Raw genomic sequence first — 19,548 nt, 5'->3', positions numbered from 1 at the left:
TGAATCTGAACTTCTCGCAGGAAAACTTTGTCCTGCCTCGTGTTGAACTGAACACCCAGATACTCCAAAGACTGAGATGGCTGAACACTGCTCTTGGCTAGGTTCACTAACCAACCAAGTTCCTGCAACAAGGAAATCACCTTGCAGGTCACTAGGTAGCTGTCTTCCGGAGACCTGGCTCGGATTAGCCAGTCATCCAACTACAGGTGTACTAGGATTCCATCCTTTCTCAACTTTGCCACCACAACCACCATAATCTTGGAAAAAGTTCTAGGAGCGGTGGCTAGACCATAAGGCAGCACCCAAAACTAATAATGGCACCCCAACACCGCGAAATGCAGAAAACACTGGTGCTCCAATCGGTTGGGAATATGGAGATAGGTCTTGGACACATCCAGGAAGGTAAGAAATTCCTATGATTGCATAGCAATTATCACTGAGCACAAGGTTTCCATGTGAAAATGAGTCACCCACAAATGACAATTGACTCCTTTTGAGATCCAGGATGGGACGAAAGGAGCCCTCCCTTCTTGGACACAACAAAATAAATGGAATATCGCTCTGTACTTTCTTGAGACGTAGGCACTGGAACCACAGTGCTCAGACTGAGGAGCCTTGACAGCATAGATTCCACTGTCTGCGTCTTCTGAGGGGAGTTCAAGGAGACACCATGAACAAATCCCGAGGAACACTGTGAAGCTTCAGCGCATATCCTTCTCATATCACCTCCAGGACCTACTGATCTGATGTGATCTTGACCCCCCCCCCCCCCCCATGATAAAAGAGAGAGAGGCATCCCATTATTTCTTGTTCCCGTGGGTGGTCATTGGGAGGCTCAGGAGGATCCGCTACCCAAGCCCGCACCTCACTTGGGCTGTCTGGGACGAAAGGACTGAGACCTGCTGAAAGGCCGAGTCCTCTGAAAGATCGACCCCCTGTAGGGACGAAACTGCTTGGAACCCCTGAGACGACCCCTCATACCAAAGGGGCACTGTAACTGCTTCTTATCCTCCAGCAACATAGGAACAGAGGATTTGCCCCACTTACTGGCCAGTTTCTCCAACTCACTCCCAAACATGAGGGAACCTTTAAAGGGCAATTTCATAAGATTAGCTTTGGAAGGTGCATCGGCCAACCAATTTCACAGCCATAATTGATGCCTAGCCACTATTACCAAAACCACTCCTCTAGCCGAGATGCAACCAAATCGCAGCCCGCACCTGCTAAAAAGGCAGCAGTGGGTTCCATAACTTCTCGGAATTCACTCCAGAATCATCAACCTCCTGAGAGAGAAGCAGACAAGAGCGAGCCACCAAGTCACAACAGCTTGGAGAAGAGACGGCTGAGGGGGGATATGATAGAGGTCTTTAAGATCATGAGAGGTTTTGAACGAGTAGATGTGAATCGGTTTATTTACGCTTTCGAATAATAGAAGGGCTAGGGGGCATTCCATGAAGTTAGCAAATAGCACATTTAAGACTAATTGGAGAAAATTCTTTTTTCACTCAATGCATAATAAAGCTCTGGAATTTGTTGCCAGAGGATGTGGTTAGTGCAGTTAGTGTAACTGGATTCAAAAATGGTTTGGATACGTTCTTGGAGGAGAAGTCCATTAACTGCTATTAATCAAGTTTACTTAGGGAATAGCCACTGCTATTAATTGCATCAGTAGCATGGGTTCTTCTTAGTGTTTGGGTAATTGCCAGGTTCTTGTGGCCTGGTTTGGCCTCTGTTGGAAACAGGATGCTGGGCTTGATGGACCTTTGGTCTGACCCAGCATGGCAATTTCTTCTGTTCTTAGGAAGCTATCTGCAATGTCATTGCCACTGCTTCAAATGCTTGCTTAAGGATGACCTCAATCCTCCTATCATGCACATCCTTCAAGGCTGCTCCTCCCTCCACGAGGATAGTCATTCGCTTAGAGACTGCACAGACAAGCGCATCCACTTTTCGTAAAATGCAGACACTTTCTTACCACTGGATAGAGGGGGTACATGCCTTCCAATGTCCAATCACTTTGAAATTTGCCTCCAGATCGTCCCATTCAAGATCAATCAATTTTTGGATGGCTTCCATAATAGAGGGGAAAAAAAACCCAAGAGGCTTTATGCAAGGAAACCAAAATGGGATTTTTCTTTGGCGCAAACATGGAACTTGCCCCAGGCGCTCCCAGAATCTTCAAAGTCTGGGAAATCAGGGCTGGCAGTTCATCTCTATGAAAGAACCGCAACATAATCCTATACAGTTCCAGTCCAGGATCTGCCTCATCATCAGTGCCATCCAGATTCCTGTCGGGAATATCCGCAGCTAACCGAGATGTGCTTCAGTGCTTAAACATAGAATCAGAAGTGGGAGGGGTCACTGCCTAAAGATCTGACCTGATTCTTTTTCAAAACTTTTAATGATGCAGAGACGTGCCAATTAAAATCGCCCGACTCAGGCCGAGTTTCGCAGCTCTCTAGCCGCTGCCTCAGGGGCTTAAGTTCAGACAGTACACATCAAACATAGGAGGCTTTAAGATAGGAAGGCAGCCTATCTTAAAGCTTCCTATGTTTGATGTGTACTGTCTGAACTTAAGCCCCTGAGGCAGCGGCTAGAGAGCTGCGAAACTCGGCCTGAGTCGGGCGATTTTAATTGGCACGTCTCTGCATCATTAAAAGTTTTGAAAAAGAATCAGGCATCTATTCTTCTGTGTTCACCTATCGGTATCATAGATCGCCTACCCATTTGCTTTCTTGGACCTTTAAAGATCTGACCTGACAGGATTGAGTGGAGCTGAGGACTGCACCTGAAGAAAGGATTGAAATCCTGGAAAGAACTCTACCCAAGAAAAGGCAGAAGGACCCAGGCCAAAACCAGAAGGCACTTGGGCGGAGAGTTCCAAGGTCAAGCATTCCTCCAGAGAAATCCTTAACCAGGTCATCAGCAGGCCGGGAAGAACCAGGCTTAGCAAAATCAGAGGAAGATAATTCTCCCTGAGCCTCTACGCAGCGCTGACACAAGTTAGAGGGCACCCCAGGCTGAGATGCCCGAATATGACAGGCAACACAGAGATAAAGGCACTTAGGTTTCTTGGTCACTGGCACCATTAGTTCGTCATTACGCTTAACAGGAGACAGAAAATTTGCGTCCAGCCGATTCGCGCTGAAAAAATGTAAGCGCACAAAAGTTAGGCGCCCAAGTCTATGCGCCACAAAACTAAGTGAACTGACACCACACCAAACCTGGGCGCACAACCGATATGTTTTAGAATGTGTGCACAAGTAGCGCGCCCAAAAGAAATTGGGCGCACAATCTGACGAACTGCGCACACCAACGGTCCTGTAGAGGGCAGCCAAGCATGCAGAAAAGCACGCAAAATCACAGCTGCAGCCTACCATGCGGCACACAGGAAAAAGCCTAACAGCGGGGCCTAGCCCACCCGGGCTGCTCAACCCACCAGACTGCCCAAGTCCCTTAACCCCAAAAGGAGCAGGAAGAAATGCTGGAATGGCGTGCCGAGCACAGAGACCGGAGGAAGTCCTACACAACCCCTCTACTCTGTTTCTAACTTTCCTTTTTTTTTTTAAAACTTATCTGAGTTCAGCTCTTCCCGGCTGAGTACAGAGACAGTCTCCAGCTGTGGGGGGGGGTGGGGGGGAGGGTATCTGCCATCATCACCATGCTTGGCTTCCTACACCCGCTGCCTTTAAGATGTACAATCAGCTAAGCCCATATCGGCTGAAAAACCAGCTACTGGACAAGGCACACATCTGAGGGACCACGGAAATCATCTCAGGAATTCTCAACTGGGGGAGGGACCATTTGGTATTACCACAGGGGGGCGGGGCTTTTTCTTTTTCTCGTTCTCCTTAAAATTCTCCTTCAAAAATCTGAAGCAATCCCCAGTAAGGAGATGCACGTCCACGATCTGCTGGAGAAGGAGAATTCTGGCAGGCTGATGTCACTGCAGAAGTATATATACTGGGACGTCAGTTTGCTCTGTCTCCACCTGCTGACAGAGGTGCATAACCCATTGGTCCCGAGACCATCTGTCTACATGCTAGGAAAGTTGCTATTTTACACTCTGTTCTTCCCATAGGCTCGGAATAGGAGAAAACACTTTGCAAATCAAATTCCAAGTCTTGTTTTGTTCTGGATCTTTAATAAGTGCAAAGAAAAAATGAACAAATGCCATGACTCTGAAAATAAAAACAGCAGCCAGACTTCTTTGGGTGGAAAGCTGAAACTCCCTGAGGTTAATGCGCTTCCTGCCTGAGACCCTCCCGAGGAAGGGGCTACAGCATTCCTCCCAGCAGTTGGCAACGCTATCTAGGAAAAGGTTAAAACTGGAAAAGAGGAGGCTTCTTGGACTGAGGACGGTGCCTTTATGACTTTTCGATTGAGAACCTGTAAAACACTGGGGAAGGGGGGGGGGGGGGGGGGCGGCTGTTAATGCCCTTCCACCTGATCCCACTGGGGACATGAGGATGTAAAGACCTTTGCCAAAGCAAGAGGATTACAACTCCTGCTTAAAATAAAACCAAGAAAGCCATAGGAGGCCAATGCTCCGCCTCCCCGTGGAGCTTGCGGTCTCATGAGGTAAGAGAGAGAGCAGTATCAAGCGCAGGCCCTGAAATCTGGAACTCTTTGCCGGTAGAATTGAGACTCCAAACTGACACCTAAAAATTCAAAGCTGATTTAAAAACCTGGCTTTTTAATTGTGCTTCCATCAGCCCTAGGTACTGTATTTTAATGCTGTGTTGTAACCTGGGATACTATAATGTTTTAGATACCCGATTAAGCTGGTATTGCGTTTAATTCATCCTAGCACTTACTTTATATTATTTTGGGATGATTTTAGCATTGTTCTTTTAACTGTTGTTAGTATTTATTGAATGTTTTATGTTTTATCTATTGTACACCAATGTGATGGATTTCCGATATGTCGGTATATAAAAAGTAATAAACTGTAAACCTGTAAGAGAAGGAAACTTCCTGCAGAGTTTCCCTTTAAATGTATTTGTCCTGGGAAGGATCGCGGTACAAATTGCCTGCTGGGAAGAACATGAAGGAAGCTAAGACGAACCTCCCCATATATTCTTTCCCAGGAAGGCCCCGGCCCTGTCCCGCTCTTGCGTCCCAGCGTTGCCCTTTTCCCCCTACAGGGGAGGGGGAGCACTTTTTCCAAGGGGCCTTTCTCCATGGGTAAATTCCCATTTACCTGCAGAGAATCCCTTTCAAAACTGCCCCCTCTAAAAAAAAATATATATATATATATATATATATATATCATCTTTACCGAAGAACTCTGTTGGGTTTTTTGGAGCTGGTTTTATTTTGCCCAGGCTGATCCAGTCCACACGCTGCAGTTCACGGGAGGCAAGAAATGCAAGAATCTTCGGCATTCACGAGGACAGCAAATGATCTAATATGAAGCATGAGGAAAACAGCCCCTGGATATAAAACGTGGGAATCTAACAGGAAGCAACGCGGGAGCCATGAAAAGTACTGGTTAGAAACCAAAGAATACAGCAGAGTTACATCATAAATACCCTACTGCGATGGATGGAAGGGCGAAGGTGAATGTGAACTGGAAAGAGAAACCGGGCAATTAGGGAGCCAGTAATCACCGAATTATTCTCATTTTAAAAGATTTGAAAGTTTGTGTGTGCGCGTGTGTGTGTAATTTTTTTGTACTGCAAATTGTCTAAGTTGTGTACTGTACTGATAACTCAGATTAGATTAATACCAATATTTACACAGACAAAAAAAAAAGGCATGAGAAACCTGAGGTAGTTTTAAAATGTGCAACAGGATTGTCAAAACGAGACTATTCAAATTCCTTACACGACAGTTTTACTCAGCTCTGCCCAGAAGCCAGTTAACTTCTGGTGAAACGACCGGCAGTAGGGAAAGTGAAAGTCTAACTCCATCAGAACTTGCCTTCACACGTTGTTAAATAAGGGATTTGAGAAAATATCGGCGGGGCTGCAAAAACAGTAGAAAATCGCTGGAACCTGCAAGAACATTTTTAGGTTTTCAGGTCAGCTAAATTATGAACTGGCTCTTCAATCAACCATATGCAAATATCTTAATTACCCATTGTGAAATCCTGAAAAACGAGCCCTGTTTGTGGCACTTCAGGACCAGAGTTTTTCAGCCCTGAATCAGGGAGACACAAACTAACTCTCATCTCCTCTATTTACTCCTCCAATTTCATTTCTCCTATCCCCTTCTCCCCCCCCCCCCCCCCATCCCACCCCTATCACTTTTCATCCATCGCCGCCCAATTCCCCTTCCCTCACATTTTTCATCCTTCTTGAACCACAGGGAGGCCATCAGGAGGCCAGCAGCACAGGAACAGAGTGAGACCGCACACCCCCAACACCTTCCCCTCCCCAGGATACTTCCTATTTAGAAAAAAAAAAAAAATCATGAGCCGGGAGAAGCAGCCGCCTCACAAACTCTCATTGTGTCCTTTCTGCTGCCACTCAAATCCATTTCTGGGGCAGCCTGGTAGCAGCTGAAGAGCAGATTCTGCAGCCACTGCAGGATTTTTTTCCCGGAACCGCAGATACTACCCCCCTCCTCCTAAATGGGCTGAATGGGAGTGAATACACAATGACACAGAGTACCAGGCTGCCTCACCTCATGCTCTGGTTGCCAGCATGGAAAGTTTACAGGCCCATATGGCTGGATACCCAGGAAATTCCAACCCCAGACTTAGGAAAACCTATTCTTGCTTGTTGAAGTGATGCCAACAACTTTAAAGACTTTTTGAGGAATATTATATATCTTGCGTCAGCGGTATTGATATTGCCTAACCGTCAAGGACCCCCTCCAACCCCCGAAAACATTTGTGTGACACCAAAGATGCAAGAGAGAAAGAGGCTAAATCCAGCGTGCATACTGTGATCAAGAGTCTATATTTGAAGGTTTTATCTACGCTTCCCAAGTTCTTAGATGAACACAGTATTGATGGGTATGAAGATGTAGCCATGGTCCATGCAAAAGAGCAAAGGAAGCCGTTTTAAACCCAATGCTATGCTTGGCCTCAAGAAGACCATTTTTGCATTGCTGAAGAACTGGGTACAGATGCACAGTGGCATATTCACTTGCTCCTGGACAACCATATGAGGAAAGCTGCTGGACCTGATGGTCTTTCAACCTAACTACAACTATGTAATCTCAGGGTTCAATTATTAATTTGTGAAAATGTGAAAAGAACTGTGCTTACATACCTTGTACAGCAAGAAGCTGCTCATCAGTGGTCCAACGAGCATTAAATTTTTGAACAACCTAAAATTATAAACAATATAAATTTTATTTCTAAGAAACTTTTATTTCTAACTGAAAAGGAAAGTTTATTATAACTCCTGAGATATCAAACTGTTTGTTAAGGGATGTACAAAATTCATTGTTCTGTTTTCTTGCATATGGCTTACACACCTGTTTAGAATGGATTTTTAACTAAAATGTATTTACAATAGTCACAAGCTAGTCCAATGTGACAGATAAGACAAAAAGTCCAAAGCAGGAATTCCGTATCTGGGATAATATGGAGGTAAAATGACATTGCCAAGATCAGAGTTAAAGATTGGACTTGAGCTCATTAACCACAATTTCTGAATCATGCTCCAAAATTCAAACTACTAGCCCATTCCTCCAGGGGCCTAAACATAAAACTAAGATTCGTTTCAGAATTTTCCATATTTTGGCATGCAAACAAACGTATGCAGGAAAATCATGTCAATTTCAAAATATTCCACAGCAAAGGATGACTGGCTAGACCCCTAACATTCAAAAGGGGGAATCTGACTTTGTCATTAAGACTGGGAACCTCTCATTTTGAATTAGGATCAAGGCAGTTTGAGGTGATGTGTTTTTGGAAGGGAGTTGTGAACCTTATGCCTGTGAAACATTCTTTCGGTATGTGGGCAGTAATACGACATGGTGTGCATCAAAGGATTTCAAAGCACATGTCATCGGCACTTGCAAGGTACAAAGCCTAAAGCTGATTTCATCACCACTGGGAGGTCTAAAAATGTTTCAACAGCATGCAGCCACTCAGCATTACAGTCACTTCCTGGATTCACCCTTTTTTTATTGTATTTTTTTTTTGCTCTGATGACTCATTTTGAATCCAGGATGTTTCTAAAGTGCTGAACAGCTGTCCATGACTGAAGTTCCTCCTGACTTCCCACATGGAAATAATGCAAGAGGTTTTCAAATGCACAACAGAATTGAAAGATTTGAAATAAAAAATTTAGTCTCTGAGATTTGTAGCTTCTCAACAGGAGTATAGAAGAAGGTACAGGACCACAGCCTGCAGGCTTTTGGTTTTTTTTTAAGAGTTGTTAAATTATTTTGAAGTTTTAAAAAATGGAAAAACCATAAAAAAAAAAAAGTTATACTGCAGAGAAATAAGAAGTCCTGCATATAAACTTAAGATAAATCTAAAATGTATCCAATTTAAATAACATATGTGGGAATTAGAAAATGTAAACTGGAACAATATTAGGATGTCATCTTTGGTGTAGTGATAACCAGGCTGCTTACCTGTAATGGATATTCTCCATGGACAGCAATATAATCAGCCACACATGTGAATGATGTCATCTCTTGGCACCCAACATGGAGTACTTCCTAGAGAGCTCTGGAAGTAGAAGTCTAGAAGGCTTCTACTTCCAGAGCTCTGGTATGTGCGATATTTTCCACTTAGTCACTGCCTCTTAGGGCTCCCCTCAATCCCACAAGATAGCTTAAAGTAAGCCAACTCCATAAAGGTAAGAGTGTATATGTGTGTACCTGATTATTTTATATCCATTACAGGTAAGCAAATTTGTTTTTTCCAAAGACCAGCATAAATAATCAGCCACACAAGTGGGCATAACCAGGGCTGGTGCAAGGGTATTAGGCACCTTAGGCGAACTTTCTGCCTTGTGCCCGCTCTCCCCCGCCAGTCACGCCATCCCTCCAGACTTGGCCCCGACTCCTACCTCATTCGCTCCCGCCGAGCGTGCTTCTTTGGGCTGCGAGCAGTTGGGCGCCGCTTGCGGCCCACCAAATCTCTACTCCTCTTTGCCACAAGCAGGATAGGCTCATGGATCCATATGGTTGCTCTTTGGTGCCCCCTAATGGTTGGCGCCATAGGCGACTGCATAATGGGATAAGCCAGCCTTGGGCATCTCTAGCTAAGAGTTGCCTTCCAACAAAAAAAGCGGTAACAATAGCAACAAGGCCATCAATGAGCGGACTAAACAGTTTTCTTAGGAAGACAACTCAAAGCAATACAATGAGTCCTTGGGGAGAAGGAGCTGCATTCTACCCCATGAAGAGGATGGACTGGCCAAAAGTATCACATCGAGAGTCCGTATCTAGACCATAATGGGAAGTAAATGCGTGGCTTACATAGTAACATAGTAATCATGGCAGAAAAAGACCAAATGACCCATCCAGTCTGCCCAGCAAGTTTCTTAAGGTAATAACTGCCGCTCTGTGAAGGTAACTCCCATGTTTCTGTTAAGGGTAGAAATTGCTCCTATGTGGTGGTTACCACCAAGCTTTATGTTAAAGGTAGTAATATTTACAATCATACCCAAGCAACTGTCAAACCCATAACAAAATTATTGCTATCAACATTTTTATATCATGAACAGCCTTCTTAATAATTCAGACAATGCTACTTGAATGTGCTTTGCTTTTGGACTTGGCCTAGAAGCAGTCCTGTGCTATTTCCCTAATGTCTGCATATCAGTACCCTGGACCGTAAAAGTCAGGATATGCATACAGACCAATGAGGAGAGAAAGCATCTGTGCTAGTTTGTCTTCTGATTCTCTCCTGGAGAAGGTTCGCAGAATCTTCCTGTTCATCATGGTCGCAAATAGATCTATCTCAGTTATTCCCCACTTGAATAATATCCTAGTTGCCACTTCTTTATTCAGGGACCACTCATGATGTCTAGAATTGGACTGAGCCTATCCATTGTAGTGTTCTCTTTTATTGCAAGGCACAGGACTCAAAGTCATCCAATCTGAGATGGACCAGTTCCTCACCTCAACAGTCTCTCAACACAGGTGTGAACCTGTTCCTCCCTGCTTGTTTAGGAACATGCTTAGTTTGTTGTCTGATTGCATTAGGAACATTCTGTCGACTAGTTGACCTTTGAAAGCCTTTAGAGTATTCGTCACAGCCCATAGTTCTAGGAAATTGATATAATGTTTTTCTAGAACTGACCAAGGATGTGAAGCCCTCGAGTATGAGTTCATTGCCCAGGCCAGAGGTAACTGTCATCAGAAAAGATTGGTGAAGAGGAATTTGGAAGCATAATCTCAAGGCCAGACTGCCATGGGACAACTACTAAGACAGGGGATCTCTGGGCTAGCTCATGATATAGATGTGCTCCTTTAATCCTTGAACGACTTAATTCTACTAAGACATAAAGACAGAAGCAGATTTAATATTATGGTGCCCCTGTGCAGAATACTAGGGATGTGGTATTTCACTCCCAGATATGAAATAAAAACAGGTCAGTCCCAGTTTTTGGCACCATAGGCATTTGCCTGTGTTGCCTATGCTATGCCTAAATCTAGCCCTGCATCAAGATTTGGAGGAGGGTGGGATTGTGGAGACTTGCCTGAAAGGTTGCCTCTCGGACAGGTGCTGACTCCCTGATCATCATCAGGGTGAGCCGGGGATCATAGGAAACTTGTCGTGCAGCATTTCCATCTTGGGAGGAGCATGGAGACTTGCCTGGAGGGACACCTCTCGAACTGGTGCCAACCCCCCCAAACGTCACAAGGTGAGCCAGGGAATCCTTGAAAAGCTGTCTTGCAATGGCGTGCTGCCACCTCTGGTAGTAGGTTTTCCTCTGGATGCCTCGTCTGTGTTTGTTCCTTGGTATGGAGAAGAAAAGAAAAGAGAGCGCTAGAAGTTATTCATCGCAGCCTGTTCCTGCTTCTATTTCCTCTCCTCTAGCTTGGACAAGTTCCTAGCACAAGGTATGTCGGAGAAAGAGGAACTTGGAGGTACTTGCGACTTGGATTGGCCACTGTTGAAAACAGGATATTATGCTTGATGGACCCTCGGTCTGCCCCAGTATGGCAAGTCTTATGTTCTTATGTTCGTCCTCCATTCAAAACGAGACTTTAGTTTTGCTGAGCCCTGCTGGGCCTTCACCCTTACTGGCAGGTATTATGGTAGCTGGCAGATTTATTGTTGTGCTGGGCAAGTCTCTTGCTCTACTCCATTGTCATCCATAGTGCAGGAGGTTCCTACTATGGAAAACATCTCTTTGATGAATCCTTTAGGTTTTCTGGCTGGTCCGTGTTTAACTACTAAGCCAGATTGTATAACTTTGGAAACCTTATGGAACACAATTTCCAAGATGGAAACAGTCATTGTCTACGAAGTTTGATTCTCTTTCAAATTCCTTACAAAATGTTGTTGTTTCTTTGAATGATCATTCACAGAAAATTTTGCATTTATCATTTAAGACAGAGGTTCTGGAAGTGAAAGTTAAAGAGATTCAAGAAGTCTGAATTGGCTACTATTAAGATTTTCAAATTTTGCATAGGAAGATAGAAAATATGGGTAATCATAAGAAGATGTAACCTCAGATGTCTACATTTTCCTAAAAGTCTTATGGTGTCACCCTTGGAGATGCTGAGTAAGTTGTATTTGCACTTCCTCAGGGTACCCAAGGAAGTCATTCTTTTTTTGCTAGGGGTTACTATCTTCCTCATAGGACAGATTCTTCACAGGAAAATATTCAGCAATTACCAATAATTCCTATTGTTGATATTTCTGCTTTTCTGGAACAGCCTCTTATGGAACATCTTGAACATGCTACTTTATTAGTCACTTATACTGAAGAGAAGGATAAACACTGGACAATGAAACTTTTTTCTAACTTCTTAACAGACTTCTTCTGGGTCACAACATCTCTCTTTTTCCTGATGTTTCCAAAGAGACACAGTCGAGAAAGTGAGATTTTTCTTCCACTAAAACCTAGACTTTTGGCATTGACTGCTAGGTTTCATTTCCATTTTCCTTGCAAATGTTTGGTCAAATTTCAAGGTGTCCAATATAATTTTCTGAGAGGTAGAGCTGTTCCTAGTGTGCTTGGGAATGCAGACTCACAAGGCAAAGTGTGTATTATTAGGTCAATTACAGTTTGAAGTGCTTTTTATCTTCTACATTTGACCCTTTGACTCCTCCACAATATGGGATCTATTGAATGGCATTGTGTTTCTTATTCTTTTACATAATTTATAACCATGTTTTTCTTAATGCAAGTTATACTTGTATTCATATTTTGTAAAATCTATAAAGAATGATAAGAAAAAAAAAGAGCTATTGGGCTCATCTCTTGTGGAGGCTTGTACGAGGGTAAAAATACCATATGACCCAACATCCTGAACATGTCCATACTTGACGTCTGCTCGCTCCCTCCACCATAGGCATTCATTCAGTACAGTCAGATATGCTTTCGCGAGTCATGTTTAGCAGACCCTAGTGAACTCCAATAAAGTGACAGACTTAAGCTGGGCTTTGTGCAATTTATGATGATCCTAACAATTCTATCACTGGGAGAGTGGTACTCCTGCATTAATTTTCCCCTGCCTGAAATGTATTTTTAACAAGTCAGTTGTCCAAAATAGGAAAACACATACATTTTCAGTTTGCACAGAAATGCTGTGATGATGGTTAAGCATTTTATAAAAACAGTAGTACAGAGAAAAGTGCTTTCCTACATCCTGGTGACTGGGTTGTATATGTATCAGTATATCTGCATCTTTGAGATTTATTTATTGTCTTTATTTGTTCAATTTTTATGCACTGCGTTCTTGGCCTCAATAAGGTAATCCAACATAGTGTGCAACCATTAACAAATAACATCATCATAAAAATAACATCACAAAAGAATTAATATAATTAAATAAAATGAATACAAATAAAATTAAACAAATCACATACAACAACCACCAACCAGCCCATCCTCAAAAATCATCTTAACCAGAGTAGACCAAGAAACAATATATCATTAATCAGAGAGCATAGCAAGTCCTTTGTTTATAAGTGGAAAAATAGTGCCCAGGGAAATCATCTTGAATCTTTCCTTCAAGAGAAATATGTTGAAAGTCCTTATGTCTAAGATGGGACACCTTACTAGAACTTCATTTAAATATTAGTGTAATTTTATGTCACTTCTGGTTCCTCCTATTTTAAAATCTGAGTTTGTCCGCTTGAGTTGCAATCACCAAAGAACTTTCTGGATTAAGGATCTTACTATGGTGGTGCCACAGATGAAAGAACATAATTGAGAACCCCTGAAGCAGAACGGGACTTGAAATATGGCACTGTGTTGGGGCTTCTTGTACAACATTATGCAGCTAAGTTGACTTTTGAGTTTCTTTTCAGCACCAAACCAGGTTTATGGACACTATTGCATAATAGGCCTAAGGCTCTTGCTGTCTCAAAAACATTATAGGTTTTACACACATACTCCTCTCCTTGGTTCAGTAAATGAACAAACTTTTGTTTCTCTAGAGGGAGAAACTTACAGAACTTCTGTGCCCCTTCTAGAATGGAATACATAAACTTTACCACAAAGATCTTGAATTTTTGCGAAAATCAAACATACAGGGATTTGCATCAAACCGCGGTAGAGCACTAATGCACAATATATTCGTATTATTTTGCATCTCCAAGCCCATGTTCCATCCCATTTGCATGTGATTTGCATAGATGAATAATGCAAAAGCATGCAAAGAAGGTCATGCATAGGCAATCCTATGCACATATTTTATTGCAGCTGACTAAGAAGGTGATCAGCCACAATAAAATACCTGCACCTTTCTGAAAAGTGGTAAACGTGAGGCAGGAGGCCCGGGACCCTAATGTGGATCCTGAGGCTCCTGCCTCACATTTAAAGAGCTGGCTAAACATTTTATTAAAAAGAGTCATGGCAAATGGGGAGATTGAGTTGGGGTCAGTGCTGCCCCCCCCCCCCCATCTCAACCCAGGGCTGCCAATCAAGGTGGCCCCTTCTCCCCTCAAAATGTAAAACTCTCACGGCAGTGGCCCCGGTCCTTCCACCCCAACAAGTAAAGGTTGCAGCTCCAGCAACCCCCCCCCCCCCCCCCAGAACCCAGAAAATAAAAAAAAAAAGACTGCAGGCCCCCACTCCCAACCCCCTTCTCGCACCCCCCTCGAACCTTACAATGGACTCTGCATCAGGGCCAGGTGCACCCTCGCACCCGGCCCAGTCTGCGCCATCTTCCAAAATGGCGCCGACCTGACCTTGCCCCGGCCATGTGACTGCATAAATATACTGTATGAACATACACATAAATCAACCAATTTTAAAACATGTGCACAGCGAGGAAATTAACCAGTTTACTAATTAGCCCACTAGGTCACCCAGTCCTTCTCCAGGTCATCATGACTTTCCTGGTTCTTCAGCCTGACCGCCCACCCAGTCAGAGCTACACAACAAACATGTTTAATATCACTTACGCCAGGTAATTAGCAGGTGTAAAAATATACAAGCAAATGTATGCATGTGTCTTTTCAAATAGTAACCTATGTGCGTGATGGCCCCTCCCCAGAACACCCCTAGATCACCCCTTTTTTTTCACATGCAAAAGTGAAATGCACGAGCACGTTTATAAAATGCGGAGTGTGCGAGCAGAGGCTACTTACATACATTTATGCTCATTTTTACACATGTAATGTTTTGAAAATTCACCCTTAAATGTCCATCATAAACAATTTAAATAATTAAAATAGTGTAAAACAAATACAGAAGATAATACAATTAGATTCCTGAATAAAAAGTGAAGTTTTCAATAGGTGTCTGAACAGACAAGAATCTTTTGGAAGCCAAGTTCCAAAGGGAGAGAACCAAATATGACAAAGGTCCATGTTCAGATCCTTGCCCGCTTCTAGGCTTTTCCAGAGCTCTCTATGAAATGCCCTGGGTTGGCACCATCATATAACATCACCCACTTGTGTGATTGATTAATCCAGCTTGTCCTTGGAGAAACTGGGACGGGAGGTAGTCATGGCCAAGCAAAGAATACACACACACAAATTCGGAAACACAGATGATGTCGGCAGAAAAGGACCACATGGTCCACTCAGTCTGGCCACTTATACCTGTAATTTATTTCACAGAACATTTACAAGTAATTCTTTGTCTCTCACAAAACCATATATATACATGGAGAGTTTGTTCTTCATCTGATCCTAAATATTCCATTACATATATGGAAGGTTTTATAACTTTATTTGTAAATACACCTGGCATATTCGACATGTAATATAAAAAAATGCCAATGTGACTCTGAGGGGATCAAGTCATCTCCATCTAGATCTGAAACCCAGTGACAGGAGCATTACATAATCACGACACTGTTTTTACAGGAAGAAAAAAGCTCAAGCTTCTCTCTCATGATATGTAAGAGTTAGACAGGATCCTACCTCGGGAAGTCTATATTCGTCTACTCCTCCTTCAAGTTTTTCTTTCAGAGCGCTATTTGTTTGCTTGATATTTTGAATCTGAAAACAAAAAAGAAAGGTAATAAATTGCTACATGTAACAAAAGCCCATTTTAAAAATTGATTTCCTTTGAAGCCTGGAAGTTTCTACCTGCTCCTATGGACTTCCAGCTTAGTCGGAACCAGGGGTCTGGCGCTATGAGTTTTCATTCCCAACTACCTGAGGAATTTTTCCCTTATTTTATATCCTGTCCCCCCTCCAACATTGCAGCAAACATCCTCGGCCGGAGACAATGCACCCATGCTCTTCCGGAACTCTCCAGTCATGGGCCCTAAATCAGGTCAACTAAGCGTCGCCGTTGAGCGATGACTTGGGGCTCTCCCCCCGTCAGGGGGTTACGAATGTTGCCTCTACGGCATCCCCAGTTCCTGGCCAACCTGAGAAAAGGAGGACCTGAGCCCAGAACTGAACCCGAGTCCCGTCATATGGCAGGTGCTCATCGCCCCTCACTGAGCCGCTGGTCGCGTCCCGCCTTGCTTTTCTTGTGCGCACCACAAGGAATCAAACATTAATATGCAAACGTGATGTTGAAGGTCGCAGCAGAACTCAAACACTGCAAATGACTGCGCTGCAACTTCCTACCACATTACAAAAAGCTAAGAAGACTGACCACAAGTCTCAGGAGGTTTCTCCCCAATACATTTGTATTTGAAAAGAAGTATTGTTACCATAAAAGCCTAACTCTTAAAGCAGTTAATTGAAAATTGTATCAAGAATTTTTTTTAAAGCCTAACTCCATGTGAATAATACCTTTTAAAACAGAGCACAAATGTTTTTAAGAAGGCACAAAAACAGTTTTTCCTACTTTAGCTAAAAGTAGCACATTATACATTCAGCACTTATCTATGTCTACATCTGTTTCTCCCTATAATCTCCCAAATACACACACACACTTTTTCATTTTAAAAACAGAAATTGCATTCATGCCGGCAGGAAGCCAGGGCCCCACTGGAATGGAGTGGGCTGCCCAGCTCCTGGCAAGCCCAACTTTTTCTCCAAGCCATCCATGCCGGCGGTGCTGTTCAGACACTGCGCAGCTCTCTGCATGCTCGCGCTATTCTGGCGAGACGTGCAGCTCAGTGCCAGACCTCATGCTGATCTGCAGGTCTCGCGAGACCATTGCGAGGGTGCAGCCACACAGTGTCAGGCCAGCAGTCGATATGTCGGGGACGGTAGGAGAGACTGCACAGGGTAAAGATGCTGGGGGGTGTGGGGGTCCAAGGCTGGCGATTGGGTTCTGAGAATGGAGATAGGCTAGGGGGGGGGGGGGTATCAGAGACTGGCTGGGGGTCCGAGACTGGAGACTGACTTGAGAGGGGATTTCAAGGCTGGAAACTGGCTGGGGGAGGGTCTGAGGCTGGCTGGCTGTGGGAGGGGTTCATGGCTGGAGGCTGGCTAGCTGGCTGGGGGGGGGGGGGGTGCACTGGAAAATGGGACTTGAGGAATTAGCCTGCAGGCTGGCTGATAGGGAGGAAATGATTGGACAGGCTGACTGGGAGGAATGACTGATGTGGGGGGCAGGCTTGCAAGCTGGTAGGTTCCAGGGAGGGAGCTGGGTAAGAGAGAGCATGCAGGACTGGGGGGGTGGGGATGTGAAAAGGAGCAGGACCAAAGCAGGAATAAAGATAACTCAACTCTCTCTCTCTCTTCCTCTTTCCCATCCCATCAGAACAGAAGAAATGCCTTGCTGGGTCAGACTATGGACCACTAAGCCCAGCACTACTTGTCTCCAACAGTGGCCAGTCCAGGTCACAAGTGGATCCCATTAAGCAGATCTATTTCCTACTACTTGCTCCCAGGGATAGCAATAGCTTTCTTTAGACTACCTGGCTAATAATTGTTATGGAAAGCTACTGCTGTCACTGGGATTGAGTGATAAGAAATAGATCTACTTATGGGATCTGCCAGGTACGGAGTGGGTGTTTGGTTTTTGCATGATTTTGAGTTATTTCACAATGAGGCTGGTAGTAGAGGAGGTTTGAGTTTGTGTCACTTAGAGGACACCAAAGGATTTTGTATGGTGAGGTGTAGGGGAAGATATCCCACTCTGCCTCCATTGTCAGAGGGGTGAGGATTGGTGTGTGTGGGGGGGTGGGGAGAGTCTGTGGATACAGAGTATATATACACAAAATTGCAGGTACAGAACTTATATTGCCTCGCACATACAATAAAAAAAAAAAAATTAACCTCACTTTTAAGTCGGGGCCAGAATGGTCAGTATGATCTCAACCTCTCAAATTTACCATTAGTGTTTTTAACACTTGCATTGTGCCAACCAAAGAGACACTGCACTGCCCCAGCTCATTCCCAACGAGATTTAAAGCGTTTTGAACACAGAATTAAATAACGGAGATTCCGACAAAGCCTCACTTGATTACGCAGGCAGCAGAGCACATTACGTACCTGTCGCTTGATGGAGACCAGTTCCATATCCAGCTGTCTCAGAACCGTGCTGGCTGCGGTGGCGTTTGCCGACACAGCCTGCACATCCTCCTGGGACAGAAACATTCCTTTGGGAGGTTTTCGTTTTGCTCTGTTTTTGGCTTGCGACGGGTGTTTTTCTTTTTTTACATGAGGAATCGTGTCATTCTTTGGCACCTGTACACATACCGCATAAAACATAACATGCACATTCTTTACTGCAAGGTGACTAGCAGGGTTCCTGTCACTGGAGGCAATATGATTAGCGGGAACACAGAACATTATTCATTTCCTAGAAATGCCCTGCATTGCAGAGATCACAGTTCAAAGAGTGTTTATATATCTTCCATGTTTCTTTTAAAGCACTGCAGTGTGATACTCCAGGCCTTTAACTTCAAATGTGGATCGAAAATAATGTATAGCAGCAAAAAATCTAAAAAAACAAAAACAAAACAAAAAAAAAAAAGCCAAGCAGCAACAAAATGATTCAAAAACAGTCTCAGAACACAAAGATCATTCATCCTCAGGACTTCCTCTCCACGCCAGTGCTGGGTCCCTTTACAATTGCACTTCAAAGAATGACAGTACATGGTAGAATACTAAATTTTGGGTGGAACAATCCATCACTGAAGCCAGTTTTGTCACAATTGATATCAGGGTGAATGTTCACAAAAGCCAATCAGAAAGTAAGCTGATGAAATCCTATAATGCTACAGGGCAGCCTTTCAGGATGAAATCAGAACTCTTCATAGGGAGGATAACTTTAAAAGGTCTGCACGCCCGCCCACCCATATACGCGTATGTTAAAAAATGTGTGTAAGTGCTTCTTAAATGTTGTGTGTAAAATCTCCACATGTATATTTTTAACATATAAAGTAAACAACGTGCGTACAGCAGCTCAGCACCACTCAGTCACATAAATTCCAACTTGTTCGGATAAGTGGAGTCTTTGTCTCCATTAACCAGATAAGTCTTACAAAGCTATCTTACTAAGACTTATTCAGCTAAGTGGGGGCAAAGTTCACTTTTCAGACCAAAACCTCAGAAGCTCTGTTTGCTGATAAACAGTTTGAAAAAAACTCTGAAATATGTACATACAGGTAAGAGCTCTAAAGGGATAGTGGGGGAAGGTCATTTCTCCTTCAAGCAATTTATATCTTTACAACGATGAGGAAAATCAGCAAAGGGCAATGCAGGAGGACAGAAATCCTACAAGAAACCAACATTGTGTGATGTCCGTTTCAGGTCTCTTCTGTGCCCAGGTTACCCCCTCGGTGGCTTAAAACCTGCCACAGTCGCAAGCTTTCCACCAGCTCACGCAGAGCATTACAAGAATTCTTAGTAAGTGACTCTGACTAGAGGGAAAGCACCCCCAGGCCACCGAAAACGATCAGATCCCTTGGGGCATCCCTCGGCTCAGTAAGGGGCAACACGTGCACGTTTTCAGCCAATGTTCCGGGAACCGAAAGACAAGAGGGGAAACAAAAGTCAAGGTCTTTGGGGGTTTTTTTTGTTGTTAAATTTAAGTAGTAAGAATTGCACAGCGGTAGGATCAGGAACTGAGCAGACCATGATAAGGA

At 43.7% G+C, this 19,548-nt stretch overlaps 1 protein-coding gene across 3 annotated transcripts in view; it reads right to left on the bottom strand.

Annotated features, from left to right (window-relative positions):
- RCOR1 (REST corepressor 1) overlaps positions 1-19,548 on the bottom strand; it is a 245,874-nt gene that overhangs the window by 13,737 nt on the left and 212,589 nt on the right. For all 3 annotated transcript variants that reach the window (XM_029597990.1, XM_029597991.1, XM_029597992.1), the window contains 3 exons: positions 17,951-18,145; positions 15,470-15,547; positions 7,224-7,281 (listed from right to left, as the gene is read on the bottom strand). In XM_029597990.1, the coding sequence (XP_029453850.1) occupies positions 7,224-7,281; positions 15,470-15,547; positions 17,951-18,145 (331 nt within the window). The remainder of the gene's footprint in view (positions 1-7,223; positions 7,282-15,469; positions 15,548-17,950; positions 18,146-19,548) is intronic.

The sequence above is a fragment of the Rhinatrema bivittatum genome, chromosome 4 (genome assembly GCF_901001135.1).
Source record: "Rhinatrema bivittatum chromosome 4, aRhiBiv1.1, whole genome shotgun sequence".
Classification (NCBI taxonomy): domain Eukaryota; kingdom Metazoa; phylum Chordata; class Amphibia; order Gymnophiona; family Rhinatrematidae; genus Rhinatrema; species Rhinatrema bivittatum.
The sequence above is the reverse complement of the archived record's forward strand: the minus strand, read 5'-3'. Positions and strand labels throughout refer to the sequence as shown.